Source organism: Miniopterus schreibersii (genome assembly GCF_964146895.1).
Source record: "Miniopterus schreibersii genome assembly, chromosome: 9".
Lineage (NCBI taxonomy): Eukaryota > Metazoa > Chordata > Mammalia > Chiroptera > Miniopteridae > Miniopterus > Miniopterus schreibersii.
In genome coordinates this window covers 58,738,271-58,759,724 of record NC_138118.1, presented here as the reverse complement: position 1 = coordinate 58,759,724, position 21,454 = coordinate 58,738,271, and the positions used below count along the sequence as shown (strand labels likewise).

At 37.3% G+C, this 21,454-nt stretch overlaps 1 protein-coding gene across 4 annotated transcripts in view; it reads right to left on the bottom strand.

The window, feature by feature from the left end:
• Window positions 1-2,918: 2,918 nt before the first annotated feature.
• The window catches only part of ANKIB1 (ankyrin repeat and IBR domain containing 1), a 111,688-nt gene continuing 93,152 nt past the window's right edge, over window positions 2,919-21,454 (bottom strand). For 2 of the 4 annotated variants that reach the window (XM_081147849.1, XM_081147852.1), the window contains 9 exons: window positions 16,734-16,868; window positions 15,544-15,630; window positions 15,387-15,453; window positions 13,282-13,427; window positions 12,083-12,261; window positions 11,214-11,265; window positions 7,532-7,646; window positions 6,441-6,574; window positions 2,919-6,108 (listed from right to left, as the gene is read on the bottom strand). In XM_081147849.1, coding sequence (XP_081003975.1) covers window positions 5,365-6,108; window positions 6,441-6,574; window positions 7,532-7,646; window positions 11,214-11,265; window positions 12,083-12,261; window positions 13,282-13,427; window positions 15,387-15,453; window positions 15,544-15,630; window positions 16,734-16,868 — 1,659 coding nt within the window. In that variant the 3' untranslated portion in view covers window positions 2,919-5,364. The remainder of the gene's footprint in view (window positions 6,109-6,440; window positions 6,575-7,531; window positions 7,647-11,213; window positions 11,266-12,082; window positions 12,262-13,281; window positions 13,428-15,386; window positions 15,454-15,543; window positions 15,631-16,733; window positions 16,869-21,454) is intronic. The other 2 variants (XM_081147850.1, XM_081147851.1) reach the window with 2 other exon arrangements.

Sequence of the window (21,454 nt, the reverse complement as noted above, 5' to 3'; positions counted from 1 at the left end):
GGTAGAAATTGCTGCCGAGTGGTCGAACCTAGCCCAGGCACCTGTGAATTGAGACCCCTAATATACCAGTGGCTTTATTTCAGGCAGTTAAGTTGGGCACAAAATATCCCTTAAAGGGGTAGCTACTATTTTTTCATGTAAAATTAAGATACTGTTATGGTCAGGCTAGCTGCACTCCCAAACATACCATTTCTGTTTTACTTGCAAGGCCTGCTGGGCCCATGTTAATTCTGCAGTTGCAGTTCACCCACCCGGCAGTGGAGATGTCACGCCAGGTGACACACAAGGCCTCGTGGGTCAGGTGTTCAGTTTCAACGAGCACCTAGGAGGTTAATGGCTTCCTTTCCACAAAATGGGTGAACTTCCACGGACACACACAATTGTATGGGGAAGGCCTGGGGGTGGAGCGGGTGGGGGGTGAAGATCAATGGGGGGGGGGGGGGGAATATCTGTAATCCTTTCAACAATAAAGATAAATGAAACAGAAAAAAGCAAACAAAAATGGGTGTACTTGGTGGCTGTGGCAGGCAGGTGGCGATGTTGTGCTGGAAAATGGCCTGAGTGCTAAGGTTGCCAAAACAAGTGATTGCCAGTAAGTGTAAAACCAGAATATGACATACCAACAAGTTTATTCAATATTGATGTCACTACACAAAATTTTGTATGCAACACGTGGACTTAAATATTATGGCCTTTATAAATCAGCTTACACATAAAGTTACTCTTTGCCTGTGTCCCACCCTGTGAAGTGCTGCACTAACCTCCCATAGCCTTTTACTATAGGGACAGACAACTCTTCCCCTTAAGACAAGGTTAATTGCATCCGGGCTCTAGGAAAAATAAAAGATACTGGAAGTTGGAAAAAAAGGTGATTTCGCTTTCTCCTCCTGGGATTCTCTATTGTTTCTGCTGGACCACCAGAGATGGGACGAGGCAGGCTAAGGGTTAGGGAGTAATTGACGCTCCACCATCACTTCGCTACATATGGCAGTCCCTGACACCTGAGACAGATACTCATGGGCACGTAACATCAACTGCATTAGACATTTGGATTTGGGAGCCACAACGTTACACTGAATCACCCAAAGGGTCCAAGCCACTACGGAAGCCCCCCTTCCTCACTACTGAGTGTGTCCACATGCTTTTTCTAAAATGTGTGTGAGTCAGAAGCTACAACCAGGTGACAAATGGGTGTCAGATCACCCTCTTTCTCAACCAAGGGGGTGAAGAGCCGGGGGGGGGGGGGAGGCTGGCCCGTGGGGAGGAAACGTAACTGTAGGCCCTCTTTCTCCTTCAGCCCTTTGCTCCAGGCTCAGTGTCTGAACACTGGCACAACTACCTCTCCCATGGCAGTGGTAAGGCCTGTTGGCATCGAGCCAGGGCCCAGGCCTTCTCTCCGCCCCTGCACACTGCGGTCTACCCGCAGCCTTTGGCATCTTGTGTGGCTCCTGCGCTGAGCCCTCATCCTCCGCGCTGGCTAAGTGAGGGCTGGTGCGGCGAGGGCGGCCTGACCGGCACTGCTAGGCAAGGCTTTGCATTCCCTTTTGCATTTGGATAGTGGTGTGACTGCCTGCAGCCCAGCCAAATGGACTTTTTAGTCCACTCAAGGCTCTCAAACAGCAAGTTTCTTATTGCTGATCCCATTTATTTTACACTTGGGGACCCCCTGACTCCGCAGGTGCAGCCACACTGCCTTTCAGGTAGGGCTACAGGAACTGTCGACTCCTTGTCATAAAAACATTTCTTCCTCTGCCCGCCTGCAGGAATGAGCAACAACCAAGGCACCACTTGCACAGCTTGTTTCAATCCTACCTCTTGCCCTGAAGCCTGTAAACAAACATGAGCTCAACTGTTCAGTAACAGGTAGGAGAGCAGGAACCTCACTCTGTCCCACCCCTTATCTATCATGTGGGCCAGTGTTGCTACCACATAGGTTTCAGGGAGTCTTAAACAGTATTCCCAAACCTGGCCACAGTTCCTCTTGCAGAAAACCACTTCTGTCAGCATCCCATCCTTCTTGTCAAAACTGCCAGGTCAGGGATTTCCTTTTACCCTGCTCACAAACCAGGTCAGCCTATCAGTTCTGTGGATGCTGACAGGAGATCTGGGTCAGAGGTAAAGGACTTTAGCACTCAGCACAGCATGAAGAATGAGCATTAGCATGTCAGTTCCCTTGTCCCCAGGTCCACAGGAGCAACGTTATGGGCCAGGTGAACACCAAGTGTGCAGTGGGTTTGTGCTGCATCTAAGGAACCGAGTCAGAAAGGCGATGCTTTTATAGCAAGCCTGCCCTGTAGGGCTACAAGCTGTGTGAATGGCCCCGGCGATTTTGTTGCAGGCCTCGCAGTCTTGGCACACCCAAGATGTGTAGGTGCAGCAGAACTGGACTGTCTTGTCCAGTGATTCTCCCGTTCTGTATTGTGCTCTGTTCACTCTCTCATTAATCTCTCTCTCAGCCAGTCTGTAAACTGATGCCTCACACAGGCTAGGCCCTTATGCAACAGCTGGCTAAAAGAGAACACACAGGCTGATCGAGAATATTTTCAAATTAGTTTTAAAGACTGAAGAATTCCTGCAAAAGTTTGGCCACCACTCAGTTTGTGAGCTACCAGTCAGTCCTAGGTGGAACAGAGAGCAAAAGCAAGCCTTTCTGGCCCACCTTTCTTTAAGAGTATGACTACTGCAGTGCCTAAAATAAGGACAGCCATGTAATAGTCTAGAAAGAGCCACTTACATCTTTCTAGAACGAAATACACTGTTCTGGGGTATGAAATGCTCAGTGTCAAAAATATTAGGCACTGGTCAATTACATGCAGGATCCAAATTAATCCCATCATATTTGAGGGAATTTAACTGGAAGAAAATCAGCTTCCTGACTTGGTTAAAACAAAGTCTATAATGTAACGAGACAAAAGTGATGTAGTTTAAGTAATAAATGTTTAATCAAAGAATTTTACATATTATTAACAGCATTCGTTTGGCGGAACATCTACATGGTTGCAGAACCCTACCATATATAAAGGGGAATGTATCAAGTATAGACTATGAAAGTGCAAATAACAAGTCAAGGGTAGAGTAATCTCCTTTTACATTATAAAATTAACTTGTTTACAAAATAGGCTTTGCCAAATTTTATTTCTGAACTGTAAAGTCAATGACTATGATATTTTTTAAAACATGTAGCAAGGAAATACAAACTGAATAGCGACCTTTCCTCACGTTCAGGAGAGACTACCACAGAAACCAGGGCTACTTACTGCATAAGGCGCCAGGAGCCAAACTCGCAGGAACACGCGTCGCCGCCTCCACGCAGCACTTCTGTACCTACTGCAGCTCCCCAAGTCGCCTCGATAGGACACAAAGACACTTTCTATTGAAAAATTACAACTTGGTCTAAAAACTGATTGGTCTTGATATTTTTAATCCAAAATAAATTTCTAAAAAAATCCTTTAAAGGACTATTTCAGTTTAATATACAGTAAGTAATACATTATAGATAAAAGTTAATATTTACCCCAACAAAGTTTAATAAGGGCTGATATCAATGTTTCTGATAATTGCGGAAATAAAAACCCATGCGGATGTGGGAGGTCCAAAGCACAGGAACAGTTCCCACACAGTTTTCACTCCAGGGGACCCTGGGAATATTAAACAGTATAATGTCCTCGCTGCACAAGTTCCAAATACAAGAATATTTCAAAAGTAGTGTCTGGGGAAGAAGATGTAACAGAAACTGTAATCACAGCGCATATGGGCGTCAATACTGACGTAGCCTTTCACCCAGCCCAGGACTTGCCTGTATAAACTCGGTACTGAAAGTTTGGTATCTGTAGACTTCTGGTAAGAATCTGGCAAAACATTAAATGGAGTGTTGCACATCTATTTTGCTTACGTTATGCTAGTTTGGAGAATATGTAAGTAAAACAGCCATTCCAACATTTTACTCTAGTTTTAATTACGCATTGTACCACTGTATCTCAATCACAATCAAGACCAGTATTTTCTTCACAGTAAGACACTGATAACCAGGAAGTTGATTTTTTTCAACACTAAACAGTAATTACACAGCAAATGAGTGTTGTGCAACAGAACAAACACATGTCAGCATTTGCTATTGAGGCAAACAAACGGATTGAACATTTAATTGTTATATTGACTGGAAAGGCAAGGCCATGGGTGGTTTATGGAGGTCTTTGCAATTCATAGCGTAGTTACTTCAGAAGAGACACTGAAATCTGAATGACTCACTTATTTAACTGGCAACTATTCATTGAGGTTAGGCAAAGGCACGGTACCATGTTGCGCAGGATGTTTTATTAGACTTTTTAATAATCGTGGGATTTACTATAACTCATGAAAACGCCACTTTTATTTCTATTTTATAAAACACTTACCATTAAAAGTAATTGCACCCATTAGTAATTAGAATGCACTGTAAAATTGTGAAAACAAAGAACTATGATTGCACTTCCAATAAAGTGTCTCTTAAAATACAGCACCGCTGTTGCTAATCAACTGTATTTTAATATTAAAATAAACTGTTTTTAACAGCAGCATTAGGTTTAGTTAACTTAAGCTACAGGCTACATTTATTTAAATGCAGTCTCCATGGCAACAAAAGCCCATTAAAGTCTGGAATTTCATTGCTACCAAGTGGCACCTTTTACTCCCGAGAATGCTGAAACTGCTCTGGAGCCCGCTAGGACGCCACACACCTGAATGCCTTCTTAGCGCACGAGTCAGAGTTTGGCACAAGTGGACTGTAAGACATGAAAAGAAATTTTTGACTCATGTGAAAATGAAAACTAATTACATTGTGGGAGATGTAGCACTAAAGAGAAGCTTTGGACACTTGGATTCACACTGCTCAGACAAAAAGGCAGGAAGTTACGGAAGAGCACAAAGAGATTGAGAAACTCCGTGTTACCAGATCTGTCCAAAATAACTTCTAAAATGAAGACAATCTTTTTTTTTAAAAAAAGAGGAAAGCCACCCAAGGATGAGGGAGTAAGCCTTTAATTTAAATGTTCCATTTAAGTACTGCCGACCTTAGGCTCAAGAGAGGACTGCATTTTCTTAGAGTGTGGAATCTAACCTACTTACTCTGCTTGTATTTCTCTCTCTCCTGCTCTTTTTTTTTTTGTCAGCAAAAAGGGGAAAGCTATCCAATTAAATACAAAAGAAATTCCCTGTGAGGTTAAACTCCGAAATGAAGCTACCATTCAAGGGAACTCATCGTATTTAATCCTAATGTCAGTGGTTTAGGATTGAGTTAGAATTAAGTGGATCCAGTCTCTATAAAGCACACTCCACTAGCATGCCACCGGTACCTGCGATTCGCTTGGAGCCCCGAGGGTGTGCGGCTCACACTAAGTGTACTTGTTCAAGCCAGTCACTTGAGGTTTGCGGTGTATGACTGGAGAGATCTGAACCAGCCCCCTTGCTGGCCTCCTCAGTACCACTTTCACCAGCTTGAGGTGTTGCTTCCCCAGCCAGAATGTTCTCCTCCAAAGGGTTTTCTTCTCCTCTTTGGGTTCCTTTACCTTCACTGACCACAGCGTCTTCAAACACTGAGTCTTCTTCTGGCGGCACCAGTTCCACATCCCTCCTGCCTTCTGACCCATCTCTGACACAGGGGAGCGGGGAATCTGCACTGGCCTCTGTAGCCGCTGGAGGGATCAGGGCAATACTCTGTGGGTTCATGTCGTGAAACCACGCCATGATATTGCCCAGGAGATTGTCATCGATGTCGGCGTCCTGGCCAGCTGAGTCAGCGTCACTGGATGAGGGACAGAATTCACTTCTTGCCTCACTGAGAGGGTGTGAACTCAGGGTGTCAGTTGAAAATGGGTCACTTTCTGCTCCTAGTCTCAAGAGGCTGTCGTCAAGTTCCAACAGCTCACAGCTGCTCACCACAGCCGGAGGGCTATCTGTGTTCTTGGGGCCAGAGTCCAGCCTGGAAGGTAAAGAAGTGCCTATAGCTCCTAAGGAAGCTTCACTACTGAGCACGTCTCTACTTCCTTCATCGGTGGCCAGCCCAGATTCTTGCAGTGATAACTGTATTGCGAGAAGTATATTGGGATCATCTTCATCCAAGGAACTCAGAGCCTGAGGGCAACAGAAGGTAAAATCACTTTAAAATTTAAAAGAAAAATGATTTAACCCAATGAGGTTTACCACTGTTTTTTTAACCTAACAGATAATATTACCTCTATTTATACAGAATAATTATTTTACCTACTCAGATCTTACTTGTTTTCTCTTTGTCCATGTTATAGGGGAAAAAATTCCTTAAGCTAAGTATCTTTCCCTGTAGCACATCCCTGAAATAGTTTAGAATGGAAGGAAGAAAAAGGAAAGGAATAAAAGTGAAATTAGGAAACCAGGCCAAACAGAGCAAAAGCAGAGGCAAGGGTCATGAGGCTGACCAGGAAGGCTACCTGAAGAGAGTCCTGGTTCTCAGAGCGGCTGGCGGGGGTGTAGTCACGCAGGGAAGAGCTGTGCAGCATGCTCATGGATGAAGAGCTGACCACGGAGGTGCCTGGCCTGCGGCCACTACCGCCTTCTGGGAGATCTGTTTCAGAGCAAGTGGTAACAGAGACAGTTCAGCCATACAGATTTCATACATCTTTTTAGTTAAACTGCCAATTTCGCTTAGAGTGCTGGTGAAAACTTGTGTTCACACATTCGCTTAATCTTCCAGGGGCTTCTCATACGTATCTGTCTCACCAGAAGCAACAATATATACATCTCATGCCATCTACTTCAAACCCATGATTAGTTTTTGCATTTTTGTTTGCACTACATATGGTTCCATTCAAAAAGGCTAATGCTACCATCCATTCCTTTGTTTTCTTAAGCAGTAATTAATAAAGGTGTTTTAGTTTTCAGATTTTTTTAATTTAAATAAAAAGAATTTGGGAACTACAATGCCTGAAGAACAAATCTTCAGGCTCATTGATCTACTTACTAAAGATGCTCTGCTGACATTGTAAAGACTTTCAATTATAATCTATCATTTAAAGATTGATAATTAAAATAATTTATCTCTAATACCAGAAATTTTCTCTTTTGAAGAATGTTTATAGGAGAACTGAGGCTAAGAGAAAAACACTCCACGAACATAGTAACAGTAACAGTAACCAACAGCTACAATTTATGAGTGCTCACTAGGTACTACTCATGCTTACGGATTTTACACCCATTATCTCATTTAAAGCTCATGATTGGCCCCTTAGTGGCACTATCCGTATTGCTTCTTTAGAATGAGAAGACGGAAGCTTGGAGGTTCAGTGACTCAAATGAAGTGTCTCCGTGATTTGCAGCAGAGATGGGGTCATGAACCCAGGTCTGTTTGACTCTGTAGCCCACGTTCTTAATCCCCCGGGGTTTTTTGTACCCTGTGACCTTAGAAGCCGCTACATATACATTGCGTATCTAAATTTCAAACTCTTTCACAACCACTTATTTAGTTTTAAGGATAAATTCAAGAGAATTAAGAGATTAAAACATACCCAAACCCAGAGCTTACCTAAAGTGCTTTCACTTGGCTCAGCAGGGCCTGGAAGGTTACTGAGCAGACTGTGCAAGTCTCCTCGCCTGCGCTGCCCTCTGTGCCTCCTCCGATACTGAAATTCAGCATATTCCTGCATAAACCAGAGGTTATAAAATACAGGAGAGCATGCAATTTTTCTAACGCAAATAAACAACAAGCATACTTTTTTACCCCATGGGGAAAAATGTGTGATTTTATATACATACTATAAAATCACTTGGCTTTAGAAAAAGAAACTTCAGGTTTTGCCATGCTAAGAAAACAGAAAAGGGAAAAAAAAATTTTAACTAGTCATTACAATCGCCTGGGAAAATCGGGAATACTTGCAAGCTCCAATGCTAGATTGCAACTGAGCCTTATTTCATATGCCTGGGTCTTGTTATCTAATATTATAACTCATCCTGTAACGACTGTACTAATATACATTAGGCTCTCCCTGGAGGTCTGGTTTTAAAAAAGTGACCATGATATATTAGATGGAAAGAAAAGAAAAAAGCACACACTGTTCAATCCTTGTCAGATTGTTAGGTTTTGTACTTTGGGGACTGTGGCATATCACATTCACAAGTCAAATGACTAGGTTAAGAGAAAAACATAAGGTTAGCTTCAAAATGAGATGTTGTTATTTGGCTTCCTTCCTATATCAGCTAATATCTGGGGTTATCCACAACACAGGCAGGGAAATGTTTTCTATTTAACATGTGGGAAGAACACAACTGGGGTAGATATCCCTGAGTTTATTTTACATTTGTGGTAACAGTTTAAAGTAGGTTTGCCATTACAAAGGGCAGAACCTGGGGCTACCTGCTATTTCCTGGGTATAAATGTACTTTTCCAGATTTTAGTGACACAAGAGATGAGAAGAGAGGCCAGTGTGCATGGCACTAACATAAGAAGGCTAATTTTGAGTATTATTATAGATTCTTTCAATGATAAACACTAAGATCCTCAGGTTTATGGCTATCCCTGTTACCCCTGAGTCCTCAATATGCTTATATTGTGAAAGTACTGAAATAAACAAAGACAGATTTTACATCACAAATAAAACTTTCACGTCATACCACTCTGGTTAAATTTCTTTTTTGCACTCCTTCATCTGTATAACCTAGTAAGAGGTGGTAGGCATCTTACAAGATTAGGAACAAATGCATAAAAGACACAAGTGCCTGGAGGGATTATTTAGCTTCTTTAAAATTTCCTGCTTTGCTGGGGTATCATGTCCTCTTTGCCTGGAGGTGTAGGATCCAACACCACATTCCTTAGACAAAGATGACATGTAACTTTTATCTCAGTTCAAGCCTTATACTTAGGGATCATTTATTTACTTTGTATATCTGATAATGGTACAAAGTTATTCTGAATTAAATAAGCTATTACTGACCATAGAATATGCATATTTCCAATTTATAAAAATGAAAGTTTAAAAACTGTAAAAGAAACTTGTTATATAATTTTTTTGACAGAAAACTCACATAGCATTCTCTCAGGATGCAATAGGCTTTTAAAATTTGTTCTCCTAAAATTAAACTTATCTGAAAATGTCCAAGGATACCTAAGATCTTCAAGTAAGCATATGAAAAGGCTTTAGTCGGAATACTCCAAATGGTTTGAGAGTGTTAAGGCTACAGAGAAGATTAAGAGATTCTAAGTTTTATAGAAAAAAAAGGTGCTAGGGGATTTTTGTTTTAAATAATAATCGCTAGCATTAACTGAGTATCAATTTTGTCAGTGACGTAAAGAGATGCTCTAAGCCTGCCAGAACTCCAAGGTCTAACAAGTTCCTGAGCTAGACCTTGCATTTCGGTGTCCCTTAGACTTCAAGATATGATCTTTCCTCTGGGCCCCACTGCCTTTAAAGTGGTTCTAAACAAATATTTTTGCTTGTCATGGACTCATTCAGTTTAACTAAAAAAGACTAAGATGGAATTAACTTTGCTGAAAAAAAGATAAATTCAACCTAAAAGTCTACTGGAATAAAAAAAATATATATTTTTTCAGGCTATATAAAGCTAACTTTTAAAGATAAAACTTTGGCAGTTACTTGACAGTAACACACATGCAAAATTTTAAAGTTTCACACTGTGTGGTAATTCTTTAGACTTGCAATATGGTTTACATAAAAGCTTGGTGTTTCAATGTGCCTAAGACTTTAAAGAAGAGAACAGTAAAAGTGAGTTAAATAATTCTTGTAAAATATATTAACTCATAAAAAATAAATTTAAGAAGGAATTGTTATTTATACTTTCACAATTCTCAATCCCTGGAGAACAAAAGCTCAATAATTTATTTATAAATATCCCCATGTGAGGTGGCAAATCTTCCTATTTTTCACAAAATGAATCTGTGTCAGTCATATTAGCAGGTCCAAAATAGTCAAGGGCAAGTATATCAGGGTTCCTAAAGTTACTGTGAGCCAGCAGTTGCAAGATGATGCATACATGATGGTGACTACAATGGTAAAGTTTTCTTTTTGCTAAATTGTTTCTACCTTGAAATTCTGAAAGCTTCAGTACTCTTGTTTCTGATAATTGAAGATTGTTTATTTTTCCTTTTATGTAAACATTTTCCCCAAAATCCCCAAAGCTGTAATTATAACATAGAAAGAATAAGCACAGATCAGGTAAAGAAGGGGCTCATAATTTGTTTTACAATAGACATTTAATTAAGATTTTAAATTTTTGTAGAAATTTAAGTGAATTTAAAATTCCCATATCAGAGCTCCAAGCACAAGCTGTTTTCTCAAGTGGGTATTTTCTTGGATATATCTACCAACACAAAAGGCAACAAGGTGATTGCAAGTATCCTCAGTAGCTGAAAAGAGAAAGTATCTGATTTAAATAAGCCACAATCATTTCTGGATAATAATCAATTTCACTGTCTTGTAGTTGTAGGTAAAAAACAGGCTATACATGATAAACAAAGGATTCAGTATTTGTCCCTCTCCTTCCAAGAATTAAAGTTAAAAGCTTATGGTATAAAAGAGCGAGGAAGAAGACAAAGCAGAGAGAACTGCTAAAACCATTTAAAAATCAGACTCAACATGACAGTGGCAATTTAAATCTTGGATAATAGCAATGTGATTAAGATTTTCACTCTGTCTCGTTTTTATTTGCAGCAACTACTATTTGCAGTGTTAGTATTTTAAAATGGTATATAACAACAAACAAAAAACAAGAAGAGTGCAAAAATCTTAGAGAGAAGCAGAAAGCAACTAAGCAAAGCATTTCTTACTGCATAAACATCACTAATGTCAAGTTTCCACCTTAGCAACTGATTATAAATCAATTCTCTCAGGTTATTTCACTAACTTAAGAAAAAAATTCAGACTGAAACAATATTACAACTAGAAATGCATTTCTAATAAAAGTTGTATCTCTATTAACCAATTTGAAGACATTTTCCAAAAATGCATGCTATAAACTGGCCTTAATTCTGTTTGGCAATTAAAAATGATAAAGGGGAGATGAATTTAATAATGTGATCATAACCCAATACCATAAATATCTAAATATTGGCTCTGCTGAGCAGTTTTATTACAAAAGAAAAACATTGCTGACAATCTCAGGATTTAGAACAGAAGAGGGTGCAAATACAAGCAGGGTTGCACTAAGGAAAAATATAATTAACACAACAAAACAAATCCCCACAAAACAATTACCTCAGGTGATGCAAATCCTAAATATTCCCAATCCCATGTTCCACCAGCAAAGCTACAAAGAAATTAGACATACCATTTGATTTATTACCAGTACTACAAAGTACAATCAATCAGACCCTTGCCCTTTGAACATTACTTTTAATTTCTCTGCTTGGAACTTGCTTAGCCAAAGTAGATCAATTATAGAATATAATTAAAATGATACTTTCACTATTTCTTTCAAATTCTAAGTTACTTTATGTTTGTGTAAAATGGTGGAAAAATAAAAATCACCAGCTATAACAGCGTATTTTATTACTGCTTCTATTTTTAGGTTATAAATGTTTATGTAGGGTCAAAGGAATTTCTAATGCTTGTAATTATAAGTAAAAAAATATACTTCAATTTAAAATGGCATTAGTAGTATAAGTATATGAAACAACCAAAACTCAACTGTTCTTTAATGGATGAATACGGATCACTTAAATAACTTTACTAATATCAGGTTTCTAATTTCTTCACAATCTCTTACCACAAAATACAAATATGACCATGACAAGTTAGCAAGGCTTCCAAATTCTACAACATGTTTATGGCTATTGTATCACTACACATATTACATACTGGAATGACACATTAGAATACTCTCTGAATTATGAGTTAACTGAAGTGTGAAATTCACCTAGTCTAACTTAGTGAGAAACTACACAATAACAAACAAAAAATGAAAAAAATAGAAATAGTACTTGGGGGAAAATCACCAAAAAGAAGCTACCATGCTTTTACCAGCTACCCATATTTTAGGTATATAAACCCTAGTGGGGTATAAATCAACCTGCTGGTGTTTGTGGCTGGAGCTAGGATGATTCCACAGTGTGCATCCCTTTTACCTGCGCTTAGGAGCTTCAGGTGAGTCTGCAGGAGCAACTCCCCGAGCCACGGATGCCAGGAATTCCTGCCTCTTCTGCTGTACAAGGCATGCCGCCTTGATGATCTTGTGGCGGGGTGTGCGAAGGTAAGGCCTATTGACTTTTTGGGCAAGGTCTTCAGTGACCATTTCTAGGTCTGTCTATGGTAAGAAGAGAAAAAAAAAAATAGGCTGAGCGTATTAGTCAATAGCAAACCCAAATAGCAAATCCAGTGTCTATCTGGTTTCTCAGCTAACTCTAACTCTTTTGAAGTCAGAAATTAATGCACACTTTGAAGTAACTTTGCATTTAACATGTTTTTCTATTTCACGCATTACAGGAAATCAGCACTCATTTGATAGGTGTTTATAGCAAAGTAGTTGGTATGGATCACGCACAAGTAGTGAGTACACCAGCTGTGTATAAGGAATTTATAATGTGTCTATGTGGAAAAAACTAATAAATTTCAAGTCAAGTCACTATACATGCAAATGCAGGATGTGTGGTGCAGACTGTATGTAAATGCTGGAGGAATGTGAGGCAAGGCGAGACCCCTGTGATGTGGGGTCAGGTTTGAAGGCTTCATGGAGAAATGAATATTGAGAATTGAAAGAAATACAGGACATGCATTAGAAGAGGGCAATTCAAAGGGATGACATGAAAACTGTAGCAAGAGGTGAAAATTTGGTGTCTTTAAAAACAAAAGAGGAATATATAATGAAGTTGGTCAGTCACAGAATGTCAGCTGACTTAGGTGTTTTGATTTTTTAAGTCCTGTAACTTTTTTAGTTGTACTCTTAAAATAAACTGGCAAATACCAACTTTCCCATTTAGTATACAATATGTTTTTCTCCCCATTTCTGAAGATAAAATCCTAATTATCTAATTAGGATTAGGCCAGATTTCAATCTCAACCAGTTTAAAATAAAGAAATAAATGTGGTAGAAATGTTTGCATAGCTCAGAATTCATTCAGATCTGCAGAGTGACAAATTTAAACATAAAAAAAAATTTCAGCTTATTACTGGTAAACTTTTCTTTATTTAAAAACCATTCTGAAAATGAAAACAAAATTGTTTACTAGTCAGACCAAATAAGATAAAACTTAGTTAAGTGGTCAAAAAAGGAGAAAATCTGTTTTTCATAACTGCATTTAAATTTAATTTAAAAAGAATATCTTACTTGCATGAGTTCAAAAATTTCTTTCTTTGTGCTTTTAGCTTCTAAGAAGAATCCATAGGGATAAGAACACTTGAGGATGCGTCGAGTTTTTAAGAGCACGTGAACTGCATCTTCAATAAAAGTGGTATCTGGACAGCTTCCCTCAGCTAGGAAGTAAATCAGGCACGGTGAAAAAGTTTTTTGCAAATATGCTATTATAAAGTTAATCACACAACTGGAAAAAAAAAGGGGCCCCTAAGAAGAAACAGCTTGAAGTAGCTGCATAATAGTATTTATCTGAACTAGAATAAAAACCTACCTAGGAGACTTATGTGTGATTTGTATGTATTTATAAAAGAAACACACCCAGTAGCCCAGGAGCCCTGTGGCAGTCATGAAGGCACACACCACACCGATCATGGATTCTGTTCTAACCAGTTGGCAACCAATCTAGCTTTAGGTCAACTCAAAGGTCCCATGCTTTGCTTTACTAAGTTTTTTAGCTTATCCCTGGTGGAACTTTGCTAATTAAGAGCTAGAACAAATGCTTTGCTAATAAACAAAAACAAAAAACAAGTTATGCCTCTATAAAAACAACACTGTAAGGAGGAAAAGACACAACACTCGAACAACTAAGTAACTAATGCTAGGAAATGGAAAACTTCATGGAGAGAGACAAAGGAGGGAGGGGATGAAGAGGGAAGGAGAAACTGCCTAAAACCTAAGAGTGTTTCCTCCCAAAATATTATACCACTCTAGCTTTTTCCTTAACTACAAATAAATCAAAATTAAGCAGCAGAATCTAACTCATAAGTACTTCTGAACGTAAGATTATTCTGTACGTCTGTAGAAAGAAATTACACAGGTATGTACACACACTGAAATACAGACCATCCCAAAATACCTGTCCTAGCGCAGGCATCTGAACTAAGGTGTAAAAAAAGAAAAACAAAACACACCCCCCCTCCTCAATACGGCAAGTGGGTGAAGTTTTGTTTCTCCTTTCTAATCCTTATGTCTTTTAGTTCTTTCATATCTTACTCTGCTGTCTAGAGCCTGCAGAAGACTGAAGAAACAGTAATTCACACCTACAAGTATCTACTAAATGTTTACAGTGGGTTAAGCACTGTTCTAAGCATTAGGAATACATCAGTGATGCAACAGACAAAATCCCTGCTGAAGAACTGTAGAACCTGTGAGTGGTTTTTCTTTTCAATTTGTACCATGGACAATCCTTCAAGAGTTTGATATTGGTGTGATATAGTTACGTCATTACCAAAGTCTAAGAAGTAATAACTAATAAGGAGACTAAGCTGCTATTGACATATATGGTTATTGTCTTAATTAGGAAATTATCCTCATAAAAAGGGTGTTAGCACACACTACTTTTATAAACTGAAGAAAACATACATATAATTGATCATATTTTTTAGGCTTAATATCTTTTATATATAAGCTTTGATTATTTTACAAATGTGACTAAAACAAACTGCCAGAACCTATAATCCGTGTGGTCATTGTGAGGTATTATATTATACTTTTGTGAGATACTATATTCTAATTCCATTTTTAGGAATGTTCTTTTTGAACTTCCATGTCAGGATCCATAAGTTTGTCCTATCTCATGTCTTTGCTTTTTGACTCCAGTGTCTATTATTTACCAGCAAGATGATTTCTCCCCAATCTGTCCTTGATTTCCCCTCCACTAGGCACTCTGCTAAATTTTCTCACAACTCTGGGAATTCAGCCACAGACAACTGGGTGGCATGCAGATCTTGCTCTTTTCACTAGGTCAGGGATGACTTGTAGGGCCCATCTACTTTTCCCAACATTGTAGAGCATCAGCCGTGGAACAAAATAAACAAAACCACGATGTGTGTTTATCTGCTAACAGCGCAGGCTGCATTATGAGGAGATGAGGTAAGCCAGGCAGAAAATCTAATCACAGAGGCCTCAAATGCTAAGCTGCACTCTGGGCTTTAGAGAACTCCAAACAGTATCACAATGAGCTAATGGAGATAATGTATCCTTTTAAGGGCCTTAAGTTCCTACCAATGAAGTGACTGACTTAATAAGCATCAAAGGCTATTTTACATTTATTATCACATATGCCACTTATAACTTACTTTCTTTGAGAGCTCTACTCAATTGCTCCATCTTTTCTTTGGCTGTTTTAAGAAGGCGTTGTTCTAACTAAAGAAACAGAAATAAATAATTTATAACATTCTCTTTATTTATCCACAACAGTGTAATTCTGTGCATTTGAAGTGATTTGAGACATACCTGATAGCTATGCTCATGGTTTTTAAATCTCGTGTAATAGTGCATAAATCTGTCCAGTTCCTGAAACCGTTTGTGTTTTTTCTCAGCCTAGGAAACAAAACTCCGTCAGTGACTTTTATAAATAAAAGTACTAGCTCTTAAAATTGGGTTTTTTGATCACTTAAAGATTTTATTAGTAATAGTGGTAATTTATACAGACTTACTATTTTACTGAGAGAATATAATAACCAATACATTTGAAAGGCTCCCAGAACAAAGTCCTGCATTTGTGTTCCCTGTGACAAACCCCTAAATCCACAACCCCAGAGCTAAGGCAAAGATGCCCCTCAAGCCCCACACTCATCCTATCTTCAGTGTTTTATTACACTGCTTATCACTGTGAACTGAACTGTGACCCAAATTCATGTTGAAGCCCTAACCCCAATGGAGAGAAAGCCTGTGAGGTGATGAAGGTTATTAGGATGGGGTCCTAATTCCACAGACATAGTGCCCTTATAAGGTGAGGAAGAGACACCAGAGCTCTCTATCCACCATGTGAAGACAAAGCAAAAGCAGAGCTGTCTGCAAGCCAGGAGGGGTCACCACCAGAAATTGAAGTGGCAGGAATCTTGGTCTTATACTTCCTAGTTTCCAGAACTGTGAGAAATAAATTTTTGTGTTTAAGCCACCTAATCTATATTTTGTTATGGCAGTCAAGCAGACTAAGATATTATGTACTATAACATAATACTATATTGCTGACATTATGTTAAAAATGTTTGTCATGGGGACGTAATGTATAGTACAGAAAATAGAGTTAATAATATCATAATAACTTTGTATGGTGATAGATGGTCACTAGGCTTATTTTGGTGACCAAAATTTTGGTATATAAATGTCGAATCACTATGTTGTACACCTGAAATTAATACAATGTTAAATGTCAACTATACTTTAATAAAAGAATTGTTTTTAAGTCATTATAGAGGAAGGCTGGGATACATAACTTTTCTTATCCTCAATATAAAAAAAGAAAAAAATTTTAAAACAGCTCTCGTTTATAGAGCTATTTTGTTTAAATTAAGGCTACTCTAAAGTGTATTCAATTTAATGCCTCATTACGATGAAGATGGGAAAAGAAGAAATGCAAAATACTTGCAATGGTATTAAGTAGCTTAGCAAGAAGTGTTGGCTTAAACAGTGTTCTTTACCTCCACAGTCATTTCCTTAGATTGCTCCTCTACATGCTGAATGACTTCATAGCGAGTACATCTGTAATAACCGCCTGTGGACGAACTATGCTTTTTCCATTCTTCTAGGCAAATCCAGCAAAAGTCATACTTGCACTTCAAAAGAAAACATACATGCAAATATCTCTCCATGTTAATGTGCAAGATTATTGCTTATACAAATAAGTTAAATGGAAGTCATAATATTATGGATAACCTCAAGGAATCTTTAAAAATATCAATAGGATATTCTTTCCAAATCATAAAAATACATACTAACAAATGTTTCATTTTAAAGTGCATGGTAATCTTACTTAGGTCCATTAAGCTCTACCAGTCTATCTGAAAACGTCTAATAAATTTGACAAAGTGATTTTGAAACTGGGAACAAGTTTAAAAGGTCTCTTAGAACAGCTGACATAAAACCTGTTTCTCATTTTTTAGAAATTTTCAGTTTCTCAATTACTGTACTTATTAGACAATGCGAAAAAAATGATCAGTCCAGTATGACAATGCACCCCCTCTCTTTTTTATGCTAATGGTATTTGAGTCAGAAAGATCTTCCCATTCCAAGGCTATGTTTTTTCTGGTACTTTAATAGTCTATTTTCTCTTTTTAAAAACATAAATCTTTGAGCTCTTTATATTTTATCTGGGTATACAGTATGAATTCAACTGCCCAGTTGTCTCACTACCATTTTGAATAGTTCAGGTTTATGCACTGGTTGGAGACGCCTCTTTTACCATACACTAAATCCCCATTTATCTGTGTCTATTTTCTGGGGTTTCCTTCTATTCTGTTCCATTGATCTGTAGATTCACGTGCCAGCACTGTGCTATTTTAATTACTGAGCCTTTATAATATGCTTTACTATTTGACAAGGGCAGTTCGTCGTCGTTCTTTTTTAGTTTTCTTAGCTTTTTTTGCTTTGATTTTTCCAAATGTACTTTTGCATTAGCTTATCTGGATGCAGAAACAAAAACCTGCTGCTATTTTTGTTGGAATCTTTCTATCAATGAACTCAGTTATCTTTTGATTTGTCATCTTTTGTGTCCTACAGCTACAGGTCTTAAAATGTTCTTCATATGTCAGATACTTCACATACATTACTTAAGTTTCTAGATTAATGAGGTCTTCTCTTTCAGTATATATTCTATCTGGATGTTGCTAGTACACATGAAGGCTAGTGCTTTCTGCACATTCATTTTGTAATCTGTTACATAGTAAAATTTTTGTTGTTCGTAGTTTTTCAGTTGATTCTGTGGGTTTTTTAGGTATGCAATCATGCTGTCTGTAAAAAAATGATAATTTTATCATCTCATTTCCATTTTTTACATCTCCAATTTCTTTCCATTGTCTAAGTATAGTGACTGGTAACTCCAGTCCAACATTAATAATAATTGTGATGGACAGCACTCTTATCTTGTTTTTGATTTTAGCGAGAATACTTCTAGCTTTCCCACCAAATATCATGCTAACTTTTGGACTGAGGCAGACTTCTTTCTACCATACTAAGGATGATTCTGTCTATACCTATTTCTTTGAGTGTCTTATAAAGAATGGTTGATTTTTTTTGTCAAATGACTGTTCAGCATCTGCAGAAATTTCTCCATGGATCTACTAATAAGATGAAGTACAGCAATAGCTTTTAAAACATCAAACCATTCTTGTATTCCTGGAGTAAAACCCACATGATCAATTACTCTATTTTTTATTTAAATTTTTTTAATTGATATGTAATTGATGGTCAATTACTCTTTTAATGTACTGTGCTGGGCACTTGTTAATACCTGTGGGTTTTTCCCCATCTAATATATATTTTTAAAATATATTTTTATTGATTTTAGAGAGAGAGGAAGAGAGAGAGAGAAAGAGAAAAACATTGATCAGTTGCCTCCTAACTGCCCCCACCCCCAACAGGAATGTGCCCTGACCTGGAACTGAAAGGGCAACCTTTCAGTACACCGGATGACACTCAACCAATTGAGCCATATGGGCCAGGGCATCCATCTAATATCTTAATAGGACACATGCATTTTTATTTATAAGACTGATCTACAGCTGTTGTTTTTTTTTAAAATTTTAATAATCTTGTCAAGTGCTAATATCAAGGTTCTACTCACCTTACAATAACTTGAAAGTTGTCTTATTTTTAACTCCCAGAAACAGTTTAAATCACAACGGAATTACTTGTTCTCTAAAGGTTTAATAAAAGTCTATTGGGGAACCATTAGGACCTATAGCTTTAAAGGATGGAGATTACTGAAATTCTTTCTTCTATGAAAATAGGCTTGTTTGGATATCTCATCTAGGGTCAGTTTTAATAAATTATATTTTCTTAGAAAAATCAATCCATTTCAAACCCAAATTCAAATTTATATGCAAGAGTTGAGCAAAATTATCTCTTATTATTTTAGTTTGCTTTGTTTATTGAGTATTCCCCTTATTTCTCATATTTAAACTCTCTCCCTTTTTCTTATGTAAGCTTAGTGGTTTATCTTACTTTCTTCTTTAGAAACCACTTTTTGGATTTATTTATTAATTGTATTGTTTTTCAATTTTTAATTCACTGATTTGTGTGTTTTTTTAATCTTTCCTCCTGGTTTTCTTCAAGTTTATTTTGTTTTTAAGTCATATCCTTATTTCACTCATTTTCAATGTTTAAAGGTAATAAAGCTACCTACATTTCTCAGTACCGCTTTAGCTACAGCCCCTAGGTGCTGATAAAAGCATTTTTGTTATCCCAGTTTCCTAGAAATTCTTTAATTTCCTTTTTTTCCTTGAGTTGAGAGATTTAAAATTCCTAAATGAAAAGGCTTTTTGTAACTTTATTATTAGTTTCTATATTTCATTTATGACAAGACAATGTTGCATACATTATTTTCTATTTTCCAGAATATTACTTAGATTTTCTTTGATGATCAATGGTCAATTTTTTGTGTCTGCTCCATGGCAGAGTCCAGATTTCTGGATATGGAGTTTGAATATAGCAATCAGATAACCTTACTAACTTGCCATCTTCTCTGTCTTTCCTAATTTTTTCTCTACGTGGCATGTCATGAACAGAGGGCTGAATTAAAGACTCTGTATTCATCTGTCCCTTCACAAACATGTACTTATACAATAAACTGTGTGCTTGTTTCAAGACTCTGACAGTTCTTTTGTTGCCTGGCATAAGCAAACTTTGTGCATGATTTGATACAAGTACCCTGTTAAAATTAGTGGCAAACTCTACAAAATAGCCAAACTTTATATTCTATAATAAGAAAAAGAATGTAGAATCTGAATAATTTTTATATTTTAGTTGCAGCACATAGTTTTATATCATCACATGAAAATTACTAAGTGATTTAAAATATGTGAAATAGGTGAAGAGATTAGGCAAAAATAAAAACCCCAAACCTCATAGACACAGACATTAGTACAGTGATTGCCAGAGGAAGGAGGTTGGGACAGGTAGAAGAGGGTACATGGGGCATAAATGGTGATAAAAGGAGACCAGACTATGGGTGGTGAACACATAATACAATATACAGATGATATATTATAGAATTGTACACTTGAACCTATTTAATAAATGTAACCCCAATACATTCAATAAAAACATATTAAAATGTGTAAGAATGCAAAATTTAAATAGTCTCATGAAATTTATCTAAAGGGTAATAAGTAAAAATTACTGAATTATAATCAACACTGAGGCATTAATAAAAGAGTATTAAGATTTAGTCACTGTGTTAGAGCATGAATTCAATTACACATAACCTGTTTGTTGTTCCACCTTTGCATTTAAAAAAAATTCCAAAAGTATAAAAGTTTTCTGTAGCAAGCCCATTACTTTCCTAGATGTTTTCTTGTATGTCATAAGAAGTATTTATCAAGGGGAATATAGAGATAAGTTTGCAAAGTGACAGATGTCTACTAGACTTAGTGTGATCACACTGTAAGGTATATAAATGTTGAATCACTATGTTGTACATCTGAAACTAAAATAACATTGTATGCCAACGACACTTAAGTTGAAAAAAAAGTAAAATAAAAAAGGAATGACCTATTTGGTTTTTTTGTTCAATGCAAATACTTCAGATGGTATATTAAACAAGATTACTACAGTCCTGTCGTTGTGGCTCAGTGGCTGAGCATCGACCCAGGAACCAAGAGGTGACAGTTCAATTCCCAGTCAGGGCACATGGATGATGTTTCTCTCATCAATGTTTGTCCCTCTCTATCCCTTCCTCTCTCCAAAAATCAATAAAAACATATTAAAAAAAGAAAAGACTACATTTACATAGTATGTAAGTAAATGTTTCTTTTACTTAAATACTTAAAGAAGCTTAAGCAAAATCTGTTTAAGATAAACTACCTGACAAAATTAGTCTGATTAATTCATGAAAATGTTCACTCATGAAATACATATTTATTGAGTACTTACTACTTGGTAAGGTAATGTTGGATCCTGCCCCTTTGTCAGTAGCCCAATTGCTGATTTTTATGGTCAACCTGTATTTCTTTACACATCTATGTAGTCTATATAACATTTTCCAAAAAAAACTAATACGGATATTGGAGATAAGACCACAAAATAAATGAGGTAATTTTGGCCCAATCAGCTGACTAATAAGCACCTCTGAGCACTTTGCACAGAATGCTGTACTAGGTTTTTCTTCTTGCTTCTAAGGAAATTATTATTACTGTCTCACTAA